Below are 22869 nucleotides of genomic sequence, written 5' to 3'. Positions count from 1 at the left end.
TCGCATTTCTGGATTCGACAATAATAGTATTTTAGTCCAATATATGACTTAATTATCAAATAATGGTTGGATGGATGAAACTAAGAACTTAAATATAGAAGACATATTTGTATTTTATAACTCTTAACTATTAATTTTAAGAGGGATTCATATAGATTTTAAAATAAAAAAATGTTTATAATTAAAATAAAATAAAGGGAAAAGTAACATATTTTACTTTAAAGATATTAAAATAATTTTTTAATCGGGTTAATGTGGGATTTGAACTCTAAACTATAGCTCTAGAGATGATTGAATCTTTGAAATTTTAAAATGTACATTTTAAATTTTAATAATTAAAGATGGAATAATTTTACCTTATCATTAAAATTTAAAAAAAACATCTATTAGTTTTTCAAAAATTAAAATCTAATGTATAGTTTTATCAAATTTTACTATCCCTCTTTTCCACTCGTTCATCGCACAAGATAAAATTTTAGTTAAATATAAATACAATATACAATGTAAAAAGTACGACATTATCGATCCCTCTATTTATTTCCAAATCATAGTTAATTACACATGCGCAACAAACTATTAATACTAATCAGTATTTTGCTTCCCAGTTAACAATTATTATTATTAAAATCTCTAAACTTCTAATGATTTCAATGCCATTCCCTTCACTGTCTACAAAATTGCTCACCTAAAAAAAAAAAAAATACGTCATTTTATTCTATCATATTCTGATGGCTCTATCTTAATTAAAAATTATAAATAATCATCCTACTTCCTTCATTCCAATATCATAGAGATTACTTTTCAATGTCTTCAATATCTCCGGCCTCTCCGCATTTCCTTCAATCTGTTTTTTTTTTCCTTTTTTTTTGGGGTTAAATTCTTCCATCTTTTCGGCAAAAATGCTTCCATACAGGGCAAAACTATGATTTAAGAATAAAGTGGGTTAAAATTAAAATATATATATATATATACCATAAAGTTTTTATAAATTTTAGGACAGTTAAAATATGTAACATGTATATAACATAAAAAAAAATAAAAAAATTGGAGGGCATGGCTTCTATTGATCCCCTCACTCGGCCATTGCTTCCATACCTGCCAATCTCAGTCATGCCATGCAAGAACAAACTTCGAGCCATAGAGTACGATCTTGGATCTACTATTTCAACACAACTACAATAATATCTCTGTTCAAGCAAAATTCATTCCCATAAGCCATACTCATAAAAAAACTATATAATCATGACCCACAAATTTCTTCATGAGCCAACATCGTTAACAAAATCTAACAACCCTACAACAATACTTTATAAATCAACCCCTTCATACTCCAAAACCAAGACAACTTTGCATTAAAAACCTCATCAACCTTATAATTAATTTTACAATTCGATATATGTCAAATTAACTTCTCGTGCGATGCAGGGGCACATTCTCTAGTTGATAATCAAAGTGAGTTGTAGGCCGCTTTGATTTGACACAAGGGCATCATTATAATATCCTAACTTGTCTGCGCGCGTGAAAGACGAGAAGTGTCTTTCTTCCTTCCAAAGCCAAGAGAGTCAGAACCACTAGGAGTGAAAATAATACAGCAGGAGCTTAACTAGAGTTTCAAAAGAATTTATGGGATAAGAGGGTTGTCTTTTAATCTTATGTTTAGAGAGGATAATATTTTTGTCCATCTTTTGGTCAAGTTTGCTTTGAATATAATAAATGAGTTTCAATCTTTTAATTAACTCCCACCTTATTGTATTAAGATGGTGGATGATGATAAGAGGATTTTTTAATAAACTTTTTTGCAGGTTGTATTAGTTACTTTGTTTACCTTGTAATTAAGGAAAAAAAAAGAATTTATGGGATGAAAGTCATTTTGCTTCTAAATTTCATCTCAAAAATCAATGGGCATCCTAAACTCAAATATTTTATAATAAAAATATTAAAAAAATGTAATTTGAGGCTCACTAATAATGAATAGACAACAAGTTAATATTAGGGTGATAAGAGAGTAAATATTTAATGTTGAAGGATATAATTGATTTACAGTTGAATTTAAGTTGCTCAATAACGCTTCATGTAAAGTTCAGAAGTAAAAATGACTTTTAATTCTATAATTTTTTAGTTCTTTTATGTTATTTTTGAGATTTCTTTTCTAATTTTATAGTCAACTACTAATCAAAGTTAATGATAAGGGGATTGCTATGATTTAAAGTTTATGATTCCAAGTATTTTTGGACATATATTAAAAGACTAATTAAACTGACATTTTACCTCGTAAAAAAATGACAGGCTACTTAATTATTAATTAATCATCAATAATAGGCAACGATGTCATGAATTAATAATTGATAAAGACTAATTAATTAATTAATTAATTTTTAAATTGAAACAAAAATTAGAATTTAATTCTATTTGTGTACTTTTTATTTTTTTAAGAGCTAGGCACCTACACTCTTAAATAAACAATTGTCTCTTGGAGTAAATTTTTGAGGCCCAAAAATGTGGTAATCAGCTATAAACTACCCTGTTGTTTGGTGACGTGGCAACATGTGGGCCCAGACAAATTTCATTTGACCATCTGACATGTCTTACCTCCTCCTTTTGACCAGATACGTGGCTCTTTCTTAAGTCATCAAAGGCAAACCACATCCGAAGGAGTGGTTCATCCTCTTCCTCGTGTTGCTTCTCGATCTCGTTGCAGTGACGGCCACTTCAGGTCTTGGAAATGGCTGAAACTTCCTCATCGTCAATGGCAAGCAATAGAGAAGGGTCACTTTGCTCCTGCAATGTGTGGTGGAGAGCGAGATTACGATGAAAACGCGATGGATAGAGAGAGAGAGAGAGAGAAGCTAACCGAATAATAAGGAGCAGTGGTGACAACGTTGATAGGGATATCGGCGGGAGAAAGGGAATAGGAAGAAGAAAAAGAGAGCGCAAAGAATGAAGCCTGAAAGAGCTGCGTGGAGCCATTTTTAATGAAAATGCGGCTATTATGTATCTCTGCGTTGCCAAGTAGAGCATGAAGCAATGGTGTCTCTGAGCTTAGGCATCATGGACCAACACACACTCCTCAAATTGCCCGCAAACCTTCATCACCACCGTACATTCGTCACTCATCTTCCTCTGGTACGACTCCAACAACACTGTATCCCCTTCTAATTCATTCATATCTAATAATATTAAAACTGCACAAAAGAACGGCATTGAATTTAACTTAATTTAAAATTAATTTTTTTATAAAAAAAATGAATTAAATAATCCTATAATTTAGTCTTATTTAATAATAATTTAAAAATTAATAGGATCGAATTTGATTTATAAATTAAAAGATTGATCTTGTTATTTCAATACCCACTTAACTGTTTTTTACTTTTTTTTTAATGAGAGCTAATAATATTTCAACATAATAAACTCAATTAAATAATAAAATTATTTATAATCATAATAAATTTAAAATAATTTTTAATAAAAAATATTTCAGTTATATAACTTCAATAAAAACAATACTTAACAAACTTCATCAACACTACATATAACAATAATTTAAAAACAAACTCAACAAATTTCATGTAATCATCTCTTTAGTATAAATTATACTTGGAGCATTTGTTAAAAATAAATTAATTATAATTATATTAAATAAATTAATAGAACTTGACTGGATTAAGTGATCAAGATGCCCAATCTCCTATCCAGTCCACTTCAAAAAAATAGTCTGATTTTTAGTCTTTTAATCTGAAGAACTAATTGTTTATAAAAAATGAATAAGACAGGACTATCTTAGATTGAATTGGGTCAAACAAAATTGAAAGACTTTTGTATAGCACTATCTAATATATTGAAACCCTAAACATCACCAATCAAACCAAAAACTATTGTTTATATATATATATATATATATGGTGAGTTCCTCATCGGTGAGATTGACGATGGAGGCGTCTGGCAGAGAAGCATTTGCATTAGTAGGGGCAAGCCATTGTTGTGGAGAGGAACTGCGTCGGGAAGGTTAGCCACCATTGTTGGACTTGTTCTGTACGTCGGCAATGACTAATTAAGCTCTTCATGATAATCTTTCTATGTATTTGATTTTTCTCCTTCGCAGCCTTCGATGCCTCTGCCTACACATCCCTGTCCGCCCTACTTCCGCCTTCAAATGTAGTCTGCGCTTTGTCCCCGTTTTCATAGAAAACCTCCTTTCATCAAACTTGCTCTCTCGTATGGAACACACCTACACCAATTTATGCGTAACATTCAGAATATTACACGTTTCGGATTGGATCCAATTGCTAGAAAAGAACAATCTTATGAATAATTGGGCAAAATTGAATCAAGAAAGACCATGAGATGGATTTTGCTGACAGGTTTGCGTTGGTGAGAGGGTTATAGTGGTGACTGGCAATTCAACGCAAGGTAGATTCCCCATTTTAGCCTGATGTGTCCCTCCCAAATAGGATGCCAACTAAGATGGTCAATGGGTCAGACTTCGGACATTTGAAGCCAAATTAGAATTTGCTTGGAGCTTATATTGCCACATCACCATATAACAAGGGAATCCACAGCTGATTAACAAAAAGACATTTTTGGACCTCAGAAAATTGCTCGAGGGAAAAAATTGTCCCCAATTAAAAATATTCTTTTTATTAAAAAATATTTTTTAAGAGAGGTTGAATATTAAAAAATATAAAATATTTTTAATTTGTTAAAATGTAATTATTATTTTTTTAAAGTATCTTATTAAAAAATTTACATACATGAAGGTTATATCCATAGTATACTTTTCTCAATAAATTGATGCCAGCTGGATGATTTTTTCACCTCACCATTTAACTCTCTTTAACTGTGTTTTCCACCATTATCTTTCAAAAATGGAAAGAAAATCAATAACCCCGCTTTTTTGTTCCAACTTATAGTCGCTGATGTTTTTGACGCTCCCCTGTTGCCGCTGCAACACCATTCTTCGCCTTCCATTGTCTGATGATGGCAAAAATTGTTGTGGGGTAAAAGGGAATTGACAGCATAAATTGATTTATATATAATGTAAATAAATTATAAATAAATAAAGTCACCCACCACTAGTTTCAGCGATGCAATATCCACACAAAAAACAAAGCCCCTCACCTGTTCTTCTTTTTTCTTACTTGCTTTGCTTTGCTGTAAGACCACCAACTCTTCTAAAATCATACAGCGGCAGCGACAGGGTGTCAAAAACATCAACAGCTACAAGGATTAATTGAGACAAAAAATCAGGGTTATTGCTTTTCTTTCCATTTTTGAAAGACAACTGTGGAAAACTCTGTCAAGGACAGTTAAATGGCGAACTAAAAAAATCATCCAAGTGACAATAATTTATTAGAGAAAAATATATTAAAAATATAACCTTAAGTATGCAAGTTTTGCCTTTAAATAAATTATTTTATATTTATTTTAAAATAAATTATCTCATTAAATAAGGATAAATTTAAAAGATAGAGTTAATTTAAAAATAATTAATTATTTTATTAAAATAAGATTAATATTTTATATTTTTAAACCGCAGGGCAAGATATCTAGTGTTTTTAGAAAATAAATGTACCACAATTCAAAAAGAAAAAAAAAAAAAAAGAACACGGCACCATGATGAACGTTACATATTTGTACCGGCCCTGAAGACGAGATAACGCTCTGGAACTGGATGGCTGGGCACCACCAGGCCCCAGTACCTGCCGTTCGCTTGGCCAATTGAGCTTCTCAGAATGCAATGTTAGCGATCATGCTCCTGTACTTATGGGGGAGAACGTCGAAGTTTGAACTTCTAAAATCACAAAATTTAAATTAAAAAGAAATTCAGGGAAAGCATAAAAATAAAGAAAAAGTGTATATAAAGAGTGAGACATGCTTCCTTCTTCTTCATCACTGTCCTTGGACATTCATCGATTTTTCGCCATTCCGCTCACTCTCAGTCTCGCTGTAGTGCTTTCCTGTGGGTTTGGGCTTCCTCGCCCGGTTCTTGCCTCTGCTTCTCGGCTCTCCCATCAACGTCACGTCGCTTTCAAGTCAGTTCAGTCTTTGTCCTCGTCGGCGATGGCATTCTCCCAGTCTCAATTTCCGCCTCCTCCGGTGGCTAAGAAGGTGAAACACGCAATGGAGATGTTCGGCGACGTGAGGGTCGACAACTATTACTGGCTTCGGGATGATTCTCGCAGCGATCCTGATGTCCTCTCTTACCTCCGTCAAGAAAATGCCTACACTGACTCCATTATGAAAGGTGTTAACCTTATCCTATACTTTCTTGGGCATAAAACACCGCAAACTGTAGGATTAATATGGCTTGTTTCGGAATGTTAAATGTTATCGAGCATGCCTGCCTGATTTCTCAAACCTGCTGAGATAATTTGTTTTGAATTTCTCGGATTACTTGGAATGTTATAAAATTTTGACTTTGGGTATAGTTGGATCTACTGGATTGCATATTAGTATCTACGTGACTATATTCAGTTTAGCTCGCAAACAATGAAGTGTAGCATTTAGTTGGTTATTGGAGGCTTTTTCTTATTATTCATTACTGATATGAAACATATATTATCATCCATACACCCATTTGCCATAGCTACATGCGACAACTAATATATCCCTAAAATGATAGCTTCACATCGATTGATTGCCAGATACTAAGCTAAGATGACATCTGATTGCTGCACAGCCAAAATGATTCATGTCTATATCAATCTCAGGCAATCTGCTCATATTTATTATCAGTATTTAAAAATCAGTTCTTAAAAAGAAAATATGGTGACAACTTAGAAGGCTAGATATGTGTGACTTGGCTTAGTTGAACTTAACTTCATTGAATTATGGTTGCCTTGAAACTTGGCTTGACTTTTCAAAGTTCAACTCAAAGTAGGCCTTTATCTGCTTGTTTTTAAAGAAGATTAGCTCAAATTTGATGGATTAAATTGGCAGAAATACTGAATGGTCCAAATGAGCCAAAGTTAAGCCCACAATTCAGAGTGTTTTTTGAAGTCTGTTCATTATCTTGGTTCTTTAGCTCAATTCAGCTCGATGTTTACACTTGCAAGAAATATGCAGCTAATATTAATGACATCGCCATCATATTTGTCCAGGCCTCTGTTGTCTATAGACAAGCTTGAGGTTGTATTCTTGGTTCTTGTTCAAATCAGTCCCCTGTAGTCTACTTATACATGCATATTTATCTTCATTTGGAATGAATACAAGTTAAAACCTAACAAGTTGAAGCAATAAAGCCTGGGGATTTCAAGATATATGGTTGGAAATGCTCTTGCCTGTTCTCAGTTCTGTGTTTCTGATGGGTATATTATCCTGTAGGGACCAAAGAATTTGAAGATAAGGTTTTTGCTGAGATAAGAGGAAGGATTAAGGAGGATGATACAACTGCACCTTTACGAAAGGGGCCTTACTATTATTATGAGAGAACTTTGCAGGGGAAGGAGTATGTTCAACGCTGTCGGTGCCCGGTACCTGACAATAAGGCAACACCATCTATTTATGATACTGTTCTGACTGAACCTGTTCCACCTCAGGAGCATGTTATTTTGGATGAGAATATCAAGGCCCAAAATCATGAATACTACAGGATTGGTGCTTTTAAGGTTAGACCATTTATTATAGCATTTCCTCTTTTTATTTATTATCTCTATTATATTACGAATGCTCCTTCTTTTCAGGTCAGTCCAAATAATAAGTTGGTAGCATATGCAGAGGACACTAAAGGTGATGAAATTTATACTATCTATGTCATAGATGCTGAAACCCAAGCTCCTAAAGGAGAGCCTCTTCATAATGTAACATCATACATTGAATGGGCTGGTGATGAAGCTTTGGTTTATATCACAATGGATGAGATTCTCAGGCCTGATAAGGTGTTGCATTTTCTCTTGATACTCTTATTAGTAGTTTGCACCATAATGATTGATGCTTTTGTCTGGACTCACTAAATATTAGTATTTGGTCAGTGGGTTTTTTCTTTTTATTACAGTAGCTTCATGTATCCAAATGAATGCAAAGCTAGGCTTGAAAATTAGTATTTTAAACCTTAGGCCTACGATTAAACAATAATGTATTGGGAATCAGATAATGTAAATTGGGTATTGTGTCCTGAATATGCCATAAACAGGATTTTCTTTTCGCAACTTCTATTCCCTTTTCATGGAAAATGAAAACTACTAACTTAAGGTCAAATTTATGTTTATAATGATTACACTGGGATTATGCATCTTGCATCCTTTGTCTTGCATAACTACATTGATTTTATGTGGTGAAGCATTTGTTTAGCTGTTCCCATTGTGATGTAGGACTAGAACAAATGAATCAAAAAATTAAGGAAAAAAACAGTCAAGTCGAATAAGAAGGCTTACTCAAATTCTTACTAAGGTTACATTCCTAAATGAGTGCAGACTAAGTTATAGGCAACCAAAATAGTTGGTCCCTTTTCTTAACAGTTATCCTAATTGTATAAATAGTGTTCAGTCTGGGGTGACATTTTCCTAGGCTCAGGTTCCTTCATTTGAACCCATGATTAAATATTAAATTTCCCTACTTATCTGATTAAAAATTCAAAGTTGCCAATGATGATATTATTATTCATAAATAATAATTTATTCTAAGTTGACCTTGGTTTTCAAATGAGTAAGGAGGAGAAAAGCATGAATAACAGCAACAGGCTGATGGTAGTGTTGGTGGAATGAACACATGTAAATTTTCGAATTTATGAAATTTTCTGGAATAACAAAGTTAATGTAAAAGCTTAACTTTGTTTCCATGGTTGCTTATCTGTAACTTCAATATTGTTGATCTTCATTCTTTAGTGCTGTTTGCTGCTGATCTGCTCTTTTATTTAATCCAAACTAAGGCACAAAAGTTGACAGCTCAGCCCTAGACTAACTAACCTACAAAATAACCTTGGTATCTGAAAATAACTAAAATATGAAACTAGAAACACATAAAACAACAAATAGAAAAACTAGATAAACAATAAATAACAGCAACGGCAGTGCTACATTCTTAGTCAGCAGCACAGTACTCCATCATTGAGGTGGAGAATAGAGGCAAGTCAGTCAAACCCCTCCAGCTGAAGAGTAGAGGTTAATCATTCCCTACATTCTTCTAAGACTTTCAAACATCCCTCTTGGCATGGAAACTTGCATCTGTGTGGTTGTATGATGAAGATCAAAGGCTCCAGCGTTAAATTTCTTCTTGTTAAAATCTTACTGATCAACTGACCTAATTGTTAGACTTCATCTAGTATGTACTTAATAAAAGTTAGCAAGTTTGGAATCAACTAACCAATTCTCTTGTGCATTAACGACATTAACTATATGTTACAAAAGAAAGAGGTAGAAGAGAGGAATGGGAGAGAAGAAGAATAAATAGAATAGATAGGTAGGCAGAAGATTTGAAGGAGAGCAGAAACTACGGAAATTGTATTGACCAAAAGTCTGATTACTAATGGCTCCCTCCTTGCCCTAACATATGTAAGCAGTGGCCACTAATAAGAAGACCCTTGCCCTAACCAACAAAGCTAACTAACTTCCCCTATCATTTACAACTAGCATTAATCCTCGTGCATTTCATGTAAGAATAATGATACAATCTACTATTGACAAAAAAAAAAATGATGAGAATCCAAAGTGTGAAGATTTTGAAATCTAACATTTGATTATAATTTTTCAGAAGTATGAGAAACGCTTTTCAAATTTCAATAGTATTGATGTGTAGAAAAAGTACAATATACATGTAAATCAGATCATACAATTTGTTAACGCCAACAGTCATATAAAGTTAATTTGCAATTGACGAATCTATATGAAACAACTTATACATGATAAATTCCTGTGCAACGTATATAACAGTCATTTAAAATTTAATTGACGTACAACATGGTTTAAATGATAAACTACATGACAAATCAACCTTTTGACATTATGAAGCGAAGATCCTCAAAATCAGGAGTCAGTTACTAAGAACTTCATTTCTTTCAACACAAATTAATATAATTATATGATTACAAAATATATCTTATTTGTGGGCTTGGCAATAGTCCTCGCTTTGTTTTGTTCAAACACAAGCTAATCAATTTAATTTAAAATAATTTATATTACATATTGAAGGTGATATTAGCTCTGTCATTTGTCATTTGATACAAAATAAATTATACCAACATGGAGGCAAACGAATAAATATAAATCCATTTGTCAGTGACATACTTGGATGGGGCAGGTATACAACAATCCATTTATCAAATAATTTTAAAAAGTTCAACGACATTTGACTTAAATTAACCAAGTTCAGTTCCATGTGAACCCAACTAAAATAGTCCTGCAAGCAGTTCAATTTAACAACATATTGAATTTCTTTAACTTTATTAAATAAGTGCACGACTTAAGTGAGCAATGGTACAGTACATTAATGGGTATCTCATGAGTCTATGCGGCTTGCCATAATGGGCTTTTAGATTGAAGGAATACTGCACATGCTTAGGCTTTTGGTGTCCATTAATTTTGTTTCAAATTTTTTTTTCCTTCTTTTACAAGTCTTAGCAACTTATTGTCTATTAAAAAAAGTGTTATTCTAGATGATTGTTTTATTTACAGCTTTTGTTCTGATCCTTGAGGACAAGGATCTTCTAGTGGCGGGAGTATATTGATACATGAGAATTAGGAATAGTAAGGGTAATTAGGGAAATTAAGGGTAAAAAAGGTGGTATAGTAGTATGGGAATTCAGTTATATTCTCCATAATTAGGGTCCTAATGATGTAATGGGGTTTAGCGTAAATGATATTTCTATTACTTAGTCTCTATTTCCCTTTTACCTCTCAGTTTCTTTTCTTTTATTTACTTAGAAAAGTTTCTCTATGTCCTTTTGGTTTGGTATGCCTAGGACTTTGCTGATTATTGTGGCTTACTAGTTTTATATTCTGTTTGTATATGTGTTTTAAAAATGAGCAATTTTCTTTTCTGATTTTTTTTCTTCTTTTGATAATTGTTTTTGTCTGTGAAAATTTCATTCATCATTCAAAACCTACTAGACACTTTGCTTTTTTCTATTCTCGCTGTTTTTGTGTGTGTGTGTGTGTGGGGGGGGGGTTTCTTATCTCTTTGTTTCTGTTAATTTGTTACTATGTATGTTTGGTGTTATGGGAAGGAATGAACATATCTTAGTCATTTATAAATTTCTACCTTCCTCAATCTTTATTCTACAAAATCCTTTTGAATATCTCTCCAGTTTATTGTGTGTGGGTGATGTTCATGGCATCATTGATACAGGCATGGTTGCACAAGCTGGGAACAGAACAGTCAAAGGACGTATGTCTTTATGTGGAAAAGGACGATAAATTTTCTCTTGACCTTCAAGCTTCTGAGAGCAAGAAATATTTGTTTGTAGCATCAGAAAGTAAAAATACAAGGTTTAATTTTTATCTTGATGTTTCCAAACCTGAAGAGGGACTTAAAGTTTTGACACCGCGTGTGGAGGGTATTGATACAACTGTTAGCCATCGAGGAAATCATTTTTTCATTAAGAGGAGAAGTGATCAGTTTTATAATTCAGAAGTAGTCGCTTGCCCAGTTGATGATACCTCCTCTACTATAGTTCTTCTTCCCCACAGGGAAAGGTAAGGCACTTGCTTCCATAATCCTTTGTTCTGATATATTTGATTGTGTTTTCTTCATTATATATGCTGTTGTGGCATTGGAAAGATCTTCTGAGCTAAATTTTTTATTACTTTCTGATCTGGATATTATCAGCTTCTTTTTATTTGTGAAGTTTTACTCCCTCAACCCAAAAAGCCCAAAAACCCTCCTTTTTCTAGGCTGTAATATTTGAGTACTGTAAATTATTTGTAATTTGGCTTTTAAATTACAGGTTACTAGTGGTTCTCTAATTTAGGAAAGATTGAGAGTTTGCTTTCTGGAAAGGAGTTAAACACTTTAAAATATGAACATCTAGGTTCACAAGATAAATGTACATGGTACATATCTTGTATGTTATAAGTTGTACATAATATCTCCTATGGTTAATTAGGTTGGAAGAGAGTCTTGAGTAGTTCGTTTTATTAATTCAGGATGCATTGCTCGCTCTTTGAATTTCAAAGCCATAATTCCTAAGATAATTTCTGATCATTTAAGCTACCTTTGCAAGATTCTTCTTTCCCATTTCGCCCCCTGTTACTGTCTCTTCCTTATTTTTTTTTTCAATAAGATTTTCAAGCATCTTATGGTCAAATGATAACCGCCGAAGGGAGATATGCTATTATACATCAAGTTGTTGCATTGTGTGTTGTAGTTTTATTGTGAACTTTTTTGGTAATCAATTCTCAAAATTCTTAATTCATTCTGGAAGCATAACTTGGGAAAACAAGTCTAGTGTGTGATTTATAAAAGAATGCCTGATGAAGGAATGAAAATAAAGTTACAAAATAAATTACCTAAATCATAAAATAAATCTTTCATAATTTCCAATAATGTCCTCATGCTTGAAAGAACTCTCATCTAGAGAGGAAGACTGCTAATAGGAATCTAACAAGTATGGATCTAAGTGGGAAAACTCCCTCTTTAGTCATTCAAGTAGCACCCAAATCTAAACGACCTTTCTAGTGGACGGGATAACCTTGGAGGTGGCCATAAGGAGAAGGAACAATTTAATAAGTTAAATTGCATTAATTTCCTCCAAGATGGAGCTGCATATTTATACAATTTCTGATGAGATTTGGGGTGCATTTTCAGTGATGAAATTGTGAATGGAACAAAGGGAGCTTTGTTCTGATACCAAATTGATTTGGCATTTTTTGGGGGGGGGGAGGAAATCGAGGGAGAAATAGAGAGATAAATGGAGAAAGGGAATGAGAAGGATGGGGAAGTAGAGAGCAAAAGGGAGAAAGCAAGGATGATTGAGGGAGAGATAGATAATAGTAACTCTAAATATTCAGATCATCAATTTTGATGAAAGACAATAGTATAGGGCTATTTATTGGAAGATCAAAGACAATAATTTAAAGTTAAATAAAGCAAAAAAGAAACCATAATAAATGAAATAAAAAGAATGTTGCAAAATAAATTATTAAAATCATAATGTAAATCTTTCCAAATTTGCCATTAGTGTGTTATTATCTATCTCTCTGTCACAGAAACTTACATTGAATTTTCTTCAGTGTCAAACTTCAGGAGATTCAACTTTTTATTGATCACCTTGTAGCATATGAGAGAGAAAATGGTCTACCAAAGATATTAGTTTATCACCTTCCCCCCATTGGAGAACCACTACAGAGCCTTCAAGGTGGTCATGCTGTTAATTTCACTGATCCAGTATATTCAGTGGATTCTTCAGAGTCAGAATTTTCCACAAGTATTTTACGGTTTTCATACAGTTCCTTGAAAACTCCTTCCTCTGTATATGATTATGATATGAATTCAGGCATTTCTGCTTTGAAGAAGATTGACTCGGTAAGCAATGTCAGCACTTGAACTTACTTAGCTGCACGGTGGTGCTTTGTGTTTCACTTATGTCTTGATTTATGACTGCAATCTTATTTGTTGTGATGTCTCTTTCTTTCCTTTCCTTTTGTTTTTTTTAGGTTTTTTGTGAAGTTAAAATTTTTTTCTTTGTTTTGCTTAGGCTAATTTATTTCATATTATCTGGGTTAAAACTTTGTTTTTTTTTTGTGATTGTTTTCCTATTCATTATTGTCTTTTCTCATTCTTACCATTCCAAGATAGGGCATGTAGTGCTAAAATGAATCTTGGATGCTAAACTAGTTGAAAAACTATTGTTAGCATGTTGCCAATGTGCTGCTCAAAACGTGTGCACGCTCAACAATAACCCCTCAAGAAGAGGGGGAAGGGAAAAAGTAATGAAGAAAAGAAATAAATCTGATATATGTTTTTGATACATGTTTAAATGAATTTTATTAGTGCATGATACATCCAGTTCATAGGCTCACTTAATATATGCATTTCAACATCTTTGATTCGAATAGAGCTTGTCTTGCAAAATTTTCACCTAATGATGTTTATAATTGCATCTATTTGATATTTTTAGAAGCATCGGCAAAGTGAGATTGAATGTTTTTGGGTTCATTTCAATATAATAATTCCTTTCTTATTGTTGTGATAGAGATCCTTTACAACTTGCTCAGATCTAAGAAATTCTGTGTTATTGTCCCTCTGTCATAGATCTTTATATTTTTCTTCATCAATAATACACCTATTGCAAAACTAGGAGCATGCATTTTTTTTTTAAATATTTGTATGGATTTTTGCTGATTTTTGTTTTGAGATGTTGGATAAGTTTGTCTAAGGCTTTAATAGTTTTTTTATACACAATTCAGGTATTGGGTGGTTTTGATGCAACAAATTATGTTACTGATAGACTGTGGGCACCTGCTTTGGATGGAACTTTGATTCCCATTTCAATTGTCTACCGAAAGGACCTTGTTAAACTTGATGGCTCTGATCCTTTACTACTTTATGGCTATGGGTCTTATGAGGTAAAAAGAGAAGAAAATATTTTATGCATTTAATTGAAGATATCAATGACAACTTCGAATGCTTTGCTTTTAATGGGGTGATGATTAGTGCAAGAAGGTGATTTCTTTGTGTGTGTGTGTGTGTGTGTGTTTGACTCTTATAAAAGTTTTATGTTGTTGTTCTCTTTTGTATATATATGTTTTTATTTTTTAATGTCCTAAGGCAGTCTTTGATGCACTTGCCATTGTAAATTGACACTGAAAGAAAAATATATACTCCTAAATATGACCAAACTTCTTTTCCATTTTTTCTCCTTTCCTTTCCTTTTTGCTCACTGATTAAATTTTCTGTTCTATCATAGCTAAAATACAATCTCTGTCATTCCTGTTGATTTTGGTATTATGACTATTTATTAATGTCTTTCGGATTCCAATATTGACAAGTATAACTCTGTTAATAATTTGTGACATGCTGTGAAGAAAATTTATTCTTTTCAGTTTGCTGGTCCTTTTGTTTTGGTGTTTTGTGGCATTGTTTGTTGGTCTGTTTAGCTACATTTTGCCAATTTTAATGTCTAGACTCTGGAGTCTTTTTATTTATAATGGGCCAGTGGCATTTGGGCAGGGTACAAAAGGCTGGCCAGGGGGAAGAGGGAGAGAGGTGGGTGCTGTGAGTGTCAATTGGTCTGTGAGTGTGATGAGCGGAGAGGTTTATTAAGGGGGCTTGGTTGTTTGTTGGGAAGCAGGCAGAGTGTGGTTTTGTTAGGGAGAGTGCCTGGTCTCTGAAACACCTGGTTGGGTTGGAGGAAAGCTTCTTTCTTCATCATTATCCTTTTATGTTTTGCTGTGTCCAGTGGTTAGTGAGTTTGAGTGTGCTGAGTTTATTTTCCTTCTGCTTCCAGTAGCTTGTTTTCATTGTGTATATGTGGGATTTTTGCTTTAATTTCTCTTTCTTCCCACTGAAGAAGAGAGTATTTCAAAGATGAATACAGTATCAGTGCTTTCATAGATTATTCCTGAGGTTATTTGCAGTCAAATTTATATTTAGTTGCTAAGGTTCCTTCAATTTATAATTTTTTGTTTTTGGGGATATCTTGTAAGTCCAACTTGTCTCGTTTGATAATTTAGTGACTCACTTTGTCCACAGGTGTGCATAGATCCCAGTTTCAAGTCATCAAGGCTGTCATTGTTAGATCGAGGTTTTATATTTGCAATCGCTCATGTTCGTGGAGGTGGCGAAATGGGAAGGCAGTGGTATGAGAATGGGAAGTTCTTGAAAAAAAAGAACACTTTTACAGATTTTATTGCTTCTGCTGAATATTTGATTGATCAAAAATACTCTTCAAAGGAAAGACTTTGCATCAATGGACGAAGTGCAGGGGGTTTACTAATTGGTGCAGTTCTTAATATGAGGCCTGACTTGTTCAAGGCTGCAGTTGCCGGTGTACCTTTTGTGGATGTTGTGACAACCATGCTTGATCCATCTATACCCCTCACAACTTCAGAATGGGAGGTATTTATTGTCCTCTGTTAAATTATTTTGCCTGGTTTTCTCATAACATTTTAAAAATGCCTGAATATGTTTTCCATTTTATTATTCTTGGAATAGATGACTTGGAAAGACATGCAGTTACATAGTATTATTATTAAATGCTTGTATTAATAGTATTATGGAAGTAGAGAAAAATATTGCTTATTGAAGATAGACATGTCAAAGATAAATTTAGTTGTGTTTGCCTTAGAAAGTAAGCCTTGGTTCAAAGCACTTGTCAATATGATTTTTAGCAATTTGATAAGGCGGTTGATGACATGGTATGATGGAACCCATGAAGGCACGAGGAACTGATAGAGCTGGTGATTCCAAAAAGATTTGGATGTCATTTCCTAAGACCTGTGGTAGACGATCTAGGGAGGAAAGTGATTTAGAGAAGGGCAAACGCCAGTGGCGAAGAGATTTATCCCAATGTTTTTATCTGTAGGATTAAAATGGTAAAGGACGAGTCAAGTTCGGTGTAGCCAAATGTATAGGTAGTGTTGGTAGGGGCAATGACCACTTTTTGGCTCTTTAAATTTGTCCATTCATGCAAAGGGATTTGAATATTGAGAGTGGTGAGGAGAGCTTTGGCCTCTCAAATGCCGGATTGGGGTGGAGGAAGAACATCTTTCTTTATCATTTGTTCATGTGTAGCTTATGTTTGTGTTGCTGTACTGGGTGTATTTTGTGTTGTTTCATGTACTCCGTAATTTCAGTTCCTTATTTTGCTTGAAATACAACTCCATTATTCTGTTGAGTTCCATTTGCAATGTATTTTCTGTATTTTTGCTTGTTTTAATTTTATTAGGATAGATGGAACCCACATAAATATGCATTGTGATGAGCCCAATCCTGTAGTGGGCCAAGTATACAAGAAAGGATGCCTAAAGATAGGATCCAGTCACTTATAATAATGATATGGGCCAAAGCAAGGAAGCTAAGGGAGGCCTAAAGTCCAGGAATATTCTTGGAAAATGGTGGGAGCCAGTTATCTAGGATTGTGTGTCCTTAGTGATGCTGACAGCTGGTGTGTCAAGGGAGAGTCCTGACCTACTTCTAATGTCTGGGAAGTTAGTACCTTTGTCCGTTGTCATTTGCTGAATTTCCATTTTCAGTAAGTAGTAGCAAGAGAGTTAGTAACCTTTAGTCGTTTTGTAAGTCTCAATTTTACATGGGAATCAGGGGTAGTTTGGGAATTAATGTCAGAAGTAATTAGCGTAAAGGGTATTTAGGGAATTATATGTATCACTAAAATGTGTATGCATGGCAGGAAATGAAATAGCATTTTTGTCCATGTTATTTGAGTTTATCAACTATCAAATGGTATTAGAGTCAGGTTTTTGACCACCGGTAATGGTTGCTGGAATTGTGATCTTCACCACAGTAAAGATGGTAGAGTATATCAATATCACCTCTGTCTAATATGTATCCATGGAAGGAAATGAAATAGTATATCTCTGTGTGCATTTATTTTTATTTTGTTTAATGTATTAAAGGAGTATAATGATCACCTCTGTTTTAATCCCTAATCGAACTTCCTTGTACACTGAATAAAGATGAGAAAAATATCGGTCAGAATTAAGCCCTAATCTGATTTGGGCAGTAAATGACGCCACAGCATTTTACTAGGTATTCTCTTTCTGTTTTGCAGGAATGGGGAGATCCTAGGAAGGAGGAATTCTACTTCTATATGAAGTCATATTCTCCAGTTGATAATGTGAGAACCTGTCGATAAGTATTTTGATTAAAACTTAAATGTTATCTCTGCTGTGAAGCCTTGCCTATAACTTTTTTTATCCATCTTATTTTGAATTTTTTTTTTTAATATTTTGGTTGGCATCTAAGTATTATGGGAATTTTTGTCAAAATTTGGTTTCTCATTTGATCCTACTCTTATTTTATGCAGGTGAAGGCACAAGATTATCCTCACATTCTTGTTACTGCTGGTTTAAATGGTAAACATATCTTATATGATTGATTCCTCGATGTCCTTATAGTTTCATCAATTTTGAATTAGGTCCTTTTGGTTTATTTTGTTTTAATCAAGTTTTTATAGTTTAATCAATTAAATATGTTAATTCTTGAAGGTTAAAATTATTAATGAATGATTAATTTTAAAAAACAGTTTTAAAAATTATAAAAACTTTGATTTAATACTTTTGGCCAAAAAGAAAAAGAAAAGAAAAGTTGATTTAATACAATGTTTATATTTTTATTGAATTTTTTAATGAAAATTTTATAGGATAAAATTATTTAGAACACATAACTTTATTATATAAATTTTGAGTTATAAAAGTTATGTGATTAATTCTATAAGGTATATAATCTTTTAATAAAAATGTAAAAGTCCTTAATTTTATTTTTTAATAGAAAAAATTCAAGGATCCTAATCTTCAAGGATTAATATATTTAATCAATCAAATTATAAAGACTTAATTAAAATAAAATAAATTACAAAGACCTAATTTAAAATTAAGAAAAACTAAAAGATCCTGCAGATTAATTTTCCCTAGATTCTTTATTGGATTACTTTCTGAACATTGCATCAATTAGTGAACAATAATTACCATCAATTTTGGTGGACGGCAATGATTTCACTTGCCTACCGGCTGCAGATCCCCGTGTTCTGTATTCTGAACCTGCTAAGTTTGTGGCAAAACTGAGGGATATGAAGACTGATGACAATATTCTGCTGTTTAAATGCGAGCTTGGTGCTGGCCATTTTTCAAAGTCTGGGAGGTAAAGTTTAATTTAATGAGCGCTTTTTCTAAAATTTCTTTTGTTTTCAATTTAATTCCTCTTTATTTTGGTTTTCTTCTTCTTCCTCAACCATGTTTCTTATTGAAGATTGGGGAGGAAAAGATAAGTGTCATTTAAGAAAATACGTTCTAAAGAAATAGCAAGGATTGCCGTGACTTGTATGCTCCTACTAACTCTAAACTGTAGAGTGTGATTTAATGGGCTCCATTAGCTATTTAAGAAAATGCAATGGTATGGGTAGTGGGTCCGTTTGGGTGCTCATTCACCCGTGATGAGATTTGGACTGTCTATATTTAACAATGTTTTCAGAACTGAACTGAATATTGAACTGAAAAGATCTGCAGTTTACGGTTTACATAGTTTAATTAAGTTGGACCAATGGTCAAACCAGTGACGTAATGATTAAATTAAAAAAATTATATATGTATATAATAATATAAATATAAGAAATAAATATAAAATTGCTACTAAACTAAAAAAATTAAATATTTTAAGTTTATCATGATTTAACAAGTTACATGATATAACATAACATTAAATGATTAAAAAAATTGATCATTTTTTAACAAAAATTCAATAAAAAAATTAATTTTTTTTTAACAGTTTGGTTTTTGAAAACTGGATCTGGTTCTCGGTCCAACCACAGGTTTGAAATAGCTCAACCTCCAAAACAGTTTTCATACATTGACCAAATCAAAATCTGGACTGGTTGATAGTCAGATTGGTCCAACCAACCGTCATGTTCGGTTTTAAAATCACTGATATTTAATTCTTGATGGTCTAGATTTAAAGTTTTTTTATTTTATATTTATTAAAATAAAAATTTATTAAACAAATTTAATAAATGCGTTTTTTAATAATCTAGACAGTATATTTAATCTGAATAATCCAATTTAATATTAAAATTTTTATAATCTATACAAATTTTTATTTTGATGAATGCAATATTAATAAAATAAAGACAATATCTTAATTGGCACTTTCAAAAAATATTTTTTTAAATATTAAGTTAAAATTTTTAAAAATTTGGACTGTCAAGAATATATTAGATAGTTACTTTATATACATTATAAAAAAATTTTATATGAAATTTGGATCATCCAAACTATACCTAGATTGTCCCAGTTGGTGATAAGAAGATTTAAAATTTTTATTTAAAATTTAGACTATTCATATTAAATTTAAATAGTCCAGATCTCATAGGGGGACTAATGAGCATTGAATATGGATCTGTTGGGTGGCATATTAGAGCCCAATGTTTGCAATGACAAAGGAAAAATATTAGTAATGCTTGCAAGTAAGTAGAAAATCCCATAATCATGAGTAAAGTACTTATCCTTTTACCTATTACTTCTAGCTTAATTAGACTTTCTTCTTCCCTTTCTCTTGACCAACTTCCTTCCTCAGTCAAAGGAACTATTGCTAACAAGATTGACAATTTAGTCGAGATTTTACATCTTCCTGACGATGCTTGAATTCAAGACACAAGTGCCTCCTCTTCTTAGCCCACACAGTCTTTATCATCGACTTAGTTGTTTTACTAGGAGCATCTAGTCTTTGATTTCTATTGGAAGACCTCAGGCTAAAGAAGTTGTTCAAACTTCTAAACTTAATCCATGTGGTCTCTAGGCAACCTCTGTAGAACAATATGTTACTCTTGAAATTCCTTAGTTTTTGATAAATTTATGGCATGAACAAGGATATACTCATATGCACATTGGAGTTGTTTGTCTCATTTTGACTCTTCATGGAAGAAAGAGGATTCTAGCAACTGCTAGAATTGCTCTTTTGGATACCAATTACATGACTTACAACAATGCCCTGATCGAGACACTGTTCTTTAGTAATGAGAATGTGATCCTCACTATTGCTCCAGACTTCAACATGAAGTTGTCTGATCCAACCCTTTCTACTAGACTGAAAGTACAACTTCAGATATAGTTGGTGCAGATCAAAATTCTCATGCTAATATGGCTACACTACACCATCAGATTTTTTGTTGGTGACAAAATCACTCATTAGACCTTTATTTTCTTAACTCTACTAGGGATGTTTTGTAGATGGTGGTAGAAAGATCAAGTGAAGCCTCTATCACCAGATTCTGAGGCAGCTTCCTAGAGATGGAGCTCTCTTAGTTGATGCCCCTTGAATAGGTCAATAATCATGAGGCAATTTCATCATAGCCAACTTGATGTTCAAACTACTACTCTGCCCCTCCTAACTTCTGATGGAACAGTCAAATCTATTTTCAAGAGGCTTGGACAAGAAAAAATTGGTCAATCCTCTAGACAAATATTGACAAATTCTCCAACCTATATACAGCATCCTAAAGATCCACTGATTAATTCAGTTTAGACAGATGCAAAACCAATTTTTGTCTCCCTTATTAATGGTTATTTTATCTATGAATGGTTACGATAAAATTGCCTTTCATAATTATTGATTTATTCGAAAGTCATTAGCTAAGAGAGCTCATCTCTAGAAAGTTGCCTTGGTATTTGTATGATAGAGGCTTCACCTGATCTTTCCACCCCCATGTATAAAGCATCTCCAGTGGAGTTAGAAAAATGAAGGTCTAATGAGTGATTCTACAACGGACAAATCATCTAATGGTATACTGTAGCCATAATTGCATAAAGATGTTGATTTGCACAAACTATCTGAACTTGTAGATTCAGCCTTGTAGAGAGGGTTGGATAGTGAGACCTTATTTGATTACAGTAAATTAAAAAAATATAGATTAATAAATGTGAAAACTATTCGTTCTGTTGTCAATTATGGAAGCTCATGGATATGTTATTGGAGCCAAAAAAAAAAAAACAAAGTTGTTTGGCCTGACATGTAGTTCAGCATGCGGATAGTGTGTTCTTATTTCGTTTTGTTTATTTTATATATCTGGCCATTTTTCATAAAATAATTCTTTGGATGTAGGTTTGAGAAGCTCCAAGAGGATGCCTTCACCTATGTCTTTATTTTGAAGGCCCTTGATATGATTAGTTAGCTAAAGACACATGGTTAATTCAGCTTGAGTCCGGAGATCCAAGTTGAATGGTGAACTGCTGAACTTGTCTTGGACTCTATTCACTGCGGTTTAATTCCATGTCCTGCTTATGTGCTCGTGCAGCAAGAAAAAATTAACTTGATTTATTAATATTTACAAGTGACTCATTTTTTTCTTGTGGATTGCGCAAGAAAATATAGTCAAATGTTAAACTGAAAAGGTTGGCAGGCATCGATTTTTATGGTTTAATCATTTAGGCCGGTTGTTGAATATAATATACATGTGAAGGGTCTAGAAATAAAGTTAGCTTTTAGTAGGTCTAATTTTTGAACTGTTTTTTTTTCTTTCTTAAATTTAGCTTTTTTTATATTATATTTAGATCCATTTGGTGTTTTGAAAATCGTTTTAGTTTTTTGCTCAACTTTGGTTTCTATCTCATTGGCTCAACCATGAAAATAATTTTTTGGTTCAAGCTAAGCTATCTAATTGGTTTGACCATTCAATTCGGTCTATTTTGTAAAACGATGATTCTAGTTGATGTCAATATGCATGCAGCTCATAACTCATGTTTTATGGTCATGGTATTTTGTATATTTAGTAGTTTACAACTTGAGTGGTGGAGTCTATGTTGCACATGGACTCTAGCTTATCTTTATATTTAAATTTGAATGCTCACTAGTCAATTAAGATTGGCATGAATGGTAGGAGTTCTTTACTCTCATTTAAGCAAGTAGTTGGGAGTTTGAATCCTAATTCTTATATACGTAGCAACTTAGTTGTGAGAAGTTTATCCTTTGCTTTCAATATCTTGGGGAAATAATTTCTGCTGCGGTGGAATGTAAGCGTTATAAAAAAAAATTGAAAGCTTTTGTAATCTTTTCTAGGTTGATTGGTTCGTTATTCTTCCTGGTTCATTTAGCATATGATATGGCATAAGGTTTTGAGAGAATGCTAGAGAGTTCCCAACAAAGATCAATTAATTTAATTTAGATTTCAAGTGTTAAATTTTAAGAATTTGTAAGTTTGGGTTTCAATTTTATAATTTAATTGTAATAAATTTATAATTTATTTTTTAAATTTTAACATAGTTGAAAAATAAA

General features: G+C 32.9%; 2 protein-coding genes across 2 annotated transcripts; both read left to right on the top strand.

The window, feature by feature from the left end:
- The first annotated feature begins 2620 nt into the window (after window positions 1-2620).
- On the top strand, window positions 2621-4457 carry LOC129321444 (uncharacterized). Its single transcript, XM_054967206.1, has 3 exons — window positions 2621-3123; window positions 3944-4002; window positions 4100-4457. The coding sequence occupies exons 1-3, from the start codon at window positions 3025-3027 to the stop codon at window positions 4338-4340; spliced, it is 399 nt and encodes a 132-aa protein (XP_054823181.1). The 5' UTR covers window positions 2621-3024; the 3' UTR covers window positions 4341-4457.
- A 1203-nt stretch (window positions 4458-5660) lies between these two features.
- On the top strand, window positions 5661-22100 carry LOC129322304 (uncharacterized). The gene is made up of 11 exons (XM_054968558.1): window positions 5661-6241; window positions 7321-7604; window positions 7680-7874; window positions 11278-11624; window positions 13161-13452; window positions 14337-14495; window positions 15622-15987; window positions 17660-17725; window positions 17915-17963; window positions 18624-18747; window positions 21700-22100. The coding sequence occupies exons 1-11, from the start codon at window positions 5869-5871 to the stop codon at window positions 21767-21769; spliced, it is 2325 nt and encodes a 774-aa protein (XP_054824533.1). The 5' UTR covers window positions 5661-5868; the 3' UTR covers window positions 21770-22100.
- Window positions 22101-22869: the final 769 nt, after the last annotated feature.

Source organism: Prosopis cineraria, unplaced genomic scaffold (assembly GCF_029017545.1).
Source record: "Prosopis cineraria cultivar Desert tree isolate PC_DT_omini unplaced genomic scaffold, ASM2901754v1 PC10, whole genome shotgun sequence".
NCBI lineage: Eukaryota > Viridiplantae > Streptophyta > Magnoliopsida > Fabales > Fabaceae > Prosopis > Prosopis cineraria.
Note: the sequence above shows the minus strand (reverse complement) of the source record. Positions and strands in the feature narration are given on the sequence as shown.

Bases quoted from the DNA above. Each gene is read 5' to 3' on its own strand.
- LOC129321444 (XM_054967206.1), top strand. From the start codon at position 3,025: ATGGTGTCTCTGAGCTTAGGCATCATGGACCAACACACACTCCTCAAA. The intron at 3,124-3,943 runs GTACGACTCCAA...GGCGTCTGGCAG, and splicing joins TCGTCACTCATCTTCCTCTG to AGAAGCATTTGCATTAGTAG. The intron at 4,003-4,099 runs GTTAGCCACCAT...TCTCCTTCGCAG, and splicing joins AGAGGAACTGCGTCGGGAAG to CCTTCGATGCCTCTGCCTAC.
- LOC129322304 (XM_054968558.1), top strand. From the start codon at position 5,869: ATGCTTCCTTCTTCTTCATCACTGTCCTTGGACATTCATCGATTTTTC. The intron at 14,496-15,621 runs GTAAAAAGAGAA...CTTTGTCCACAG, and splicing joins ATGGCTATGGGTCTTATGAG to GTGTGCATAGATCCCAGTTT. The intron at 18,748-21,699 runs GTAAAGTTTAAT...CTTTGGATGTAG, and splicing joins CATTTTTCAAAGTCTGGGAG to GTTTGAGAAGCTCCAAGAGG.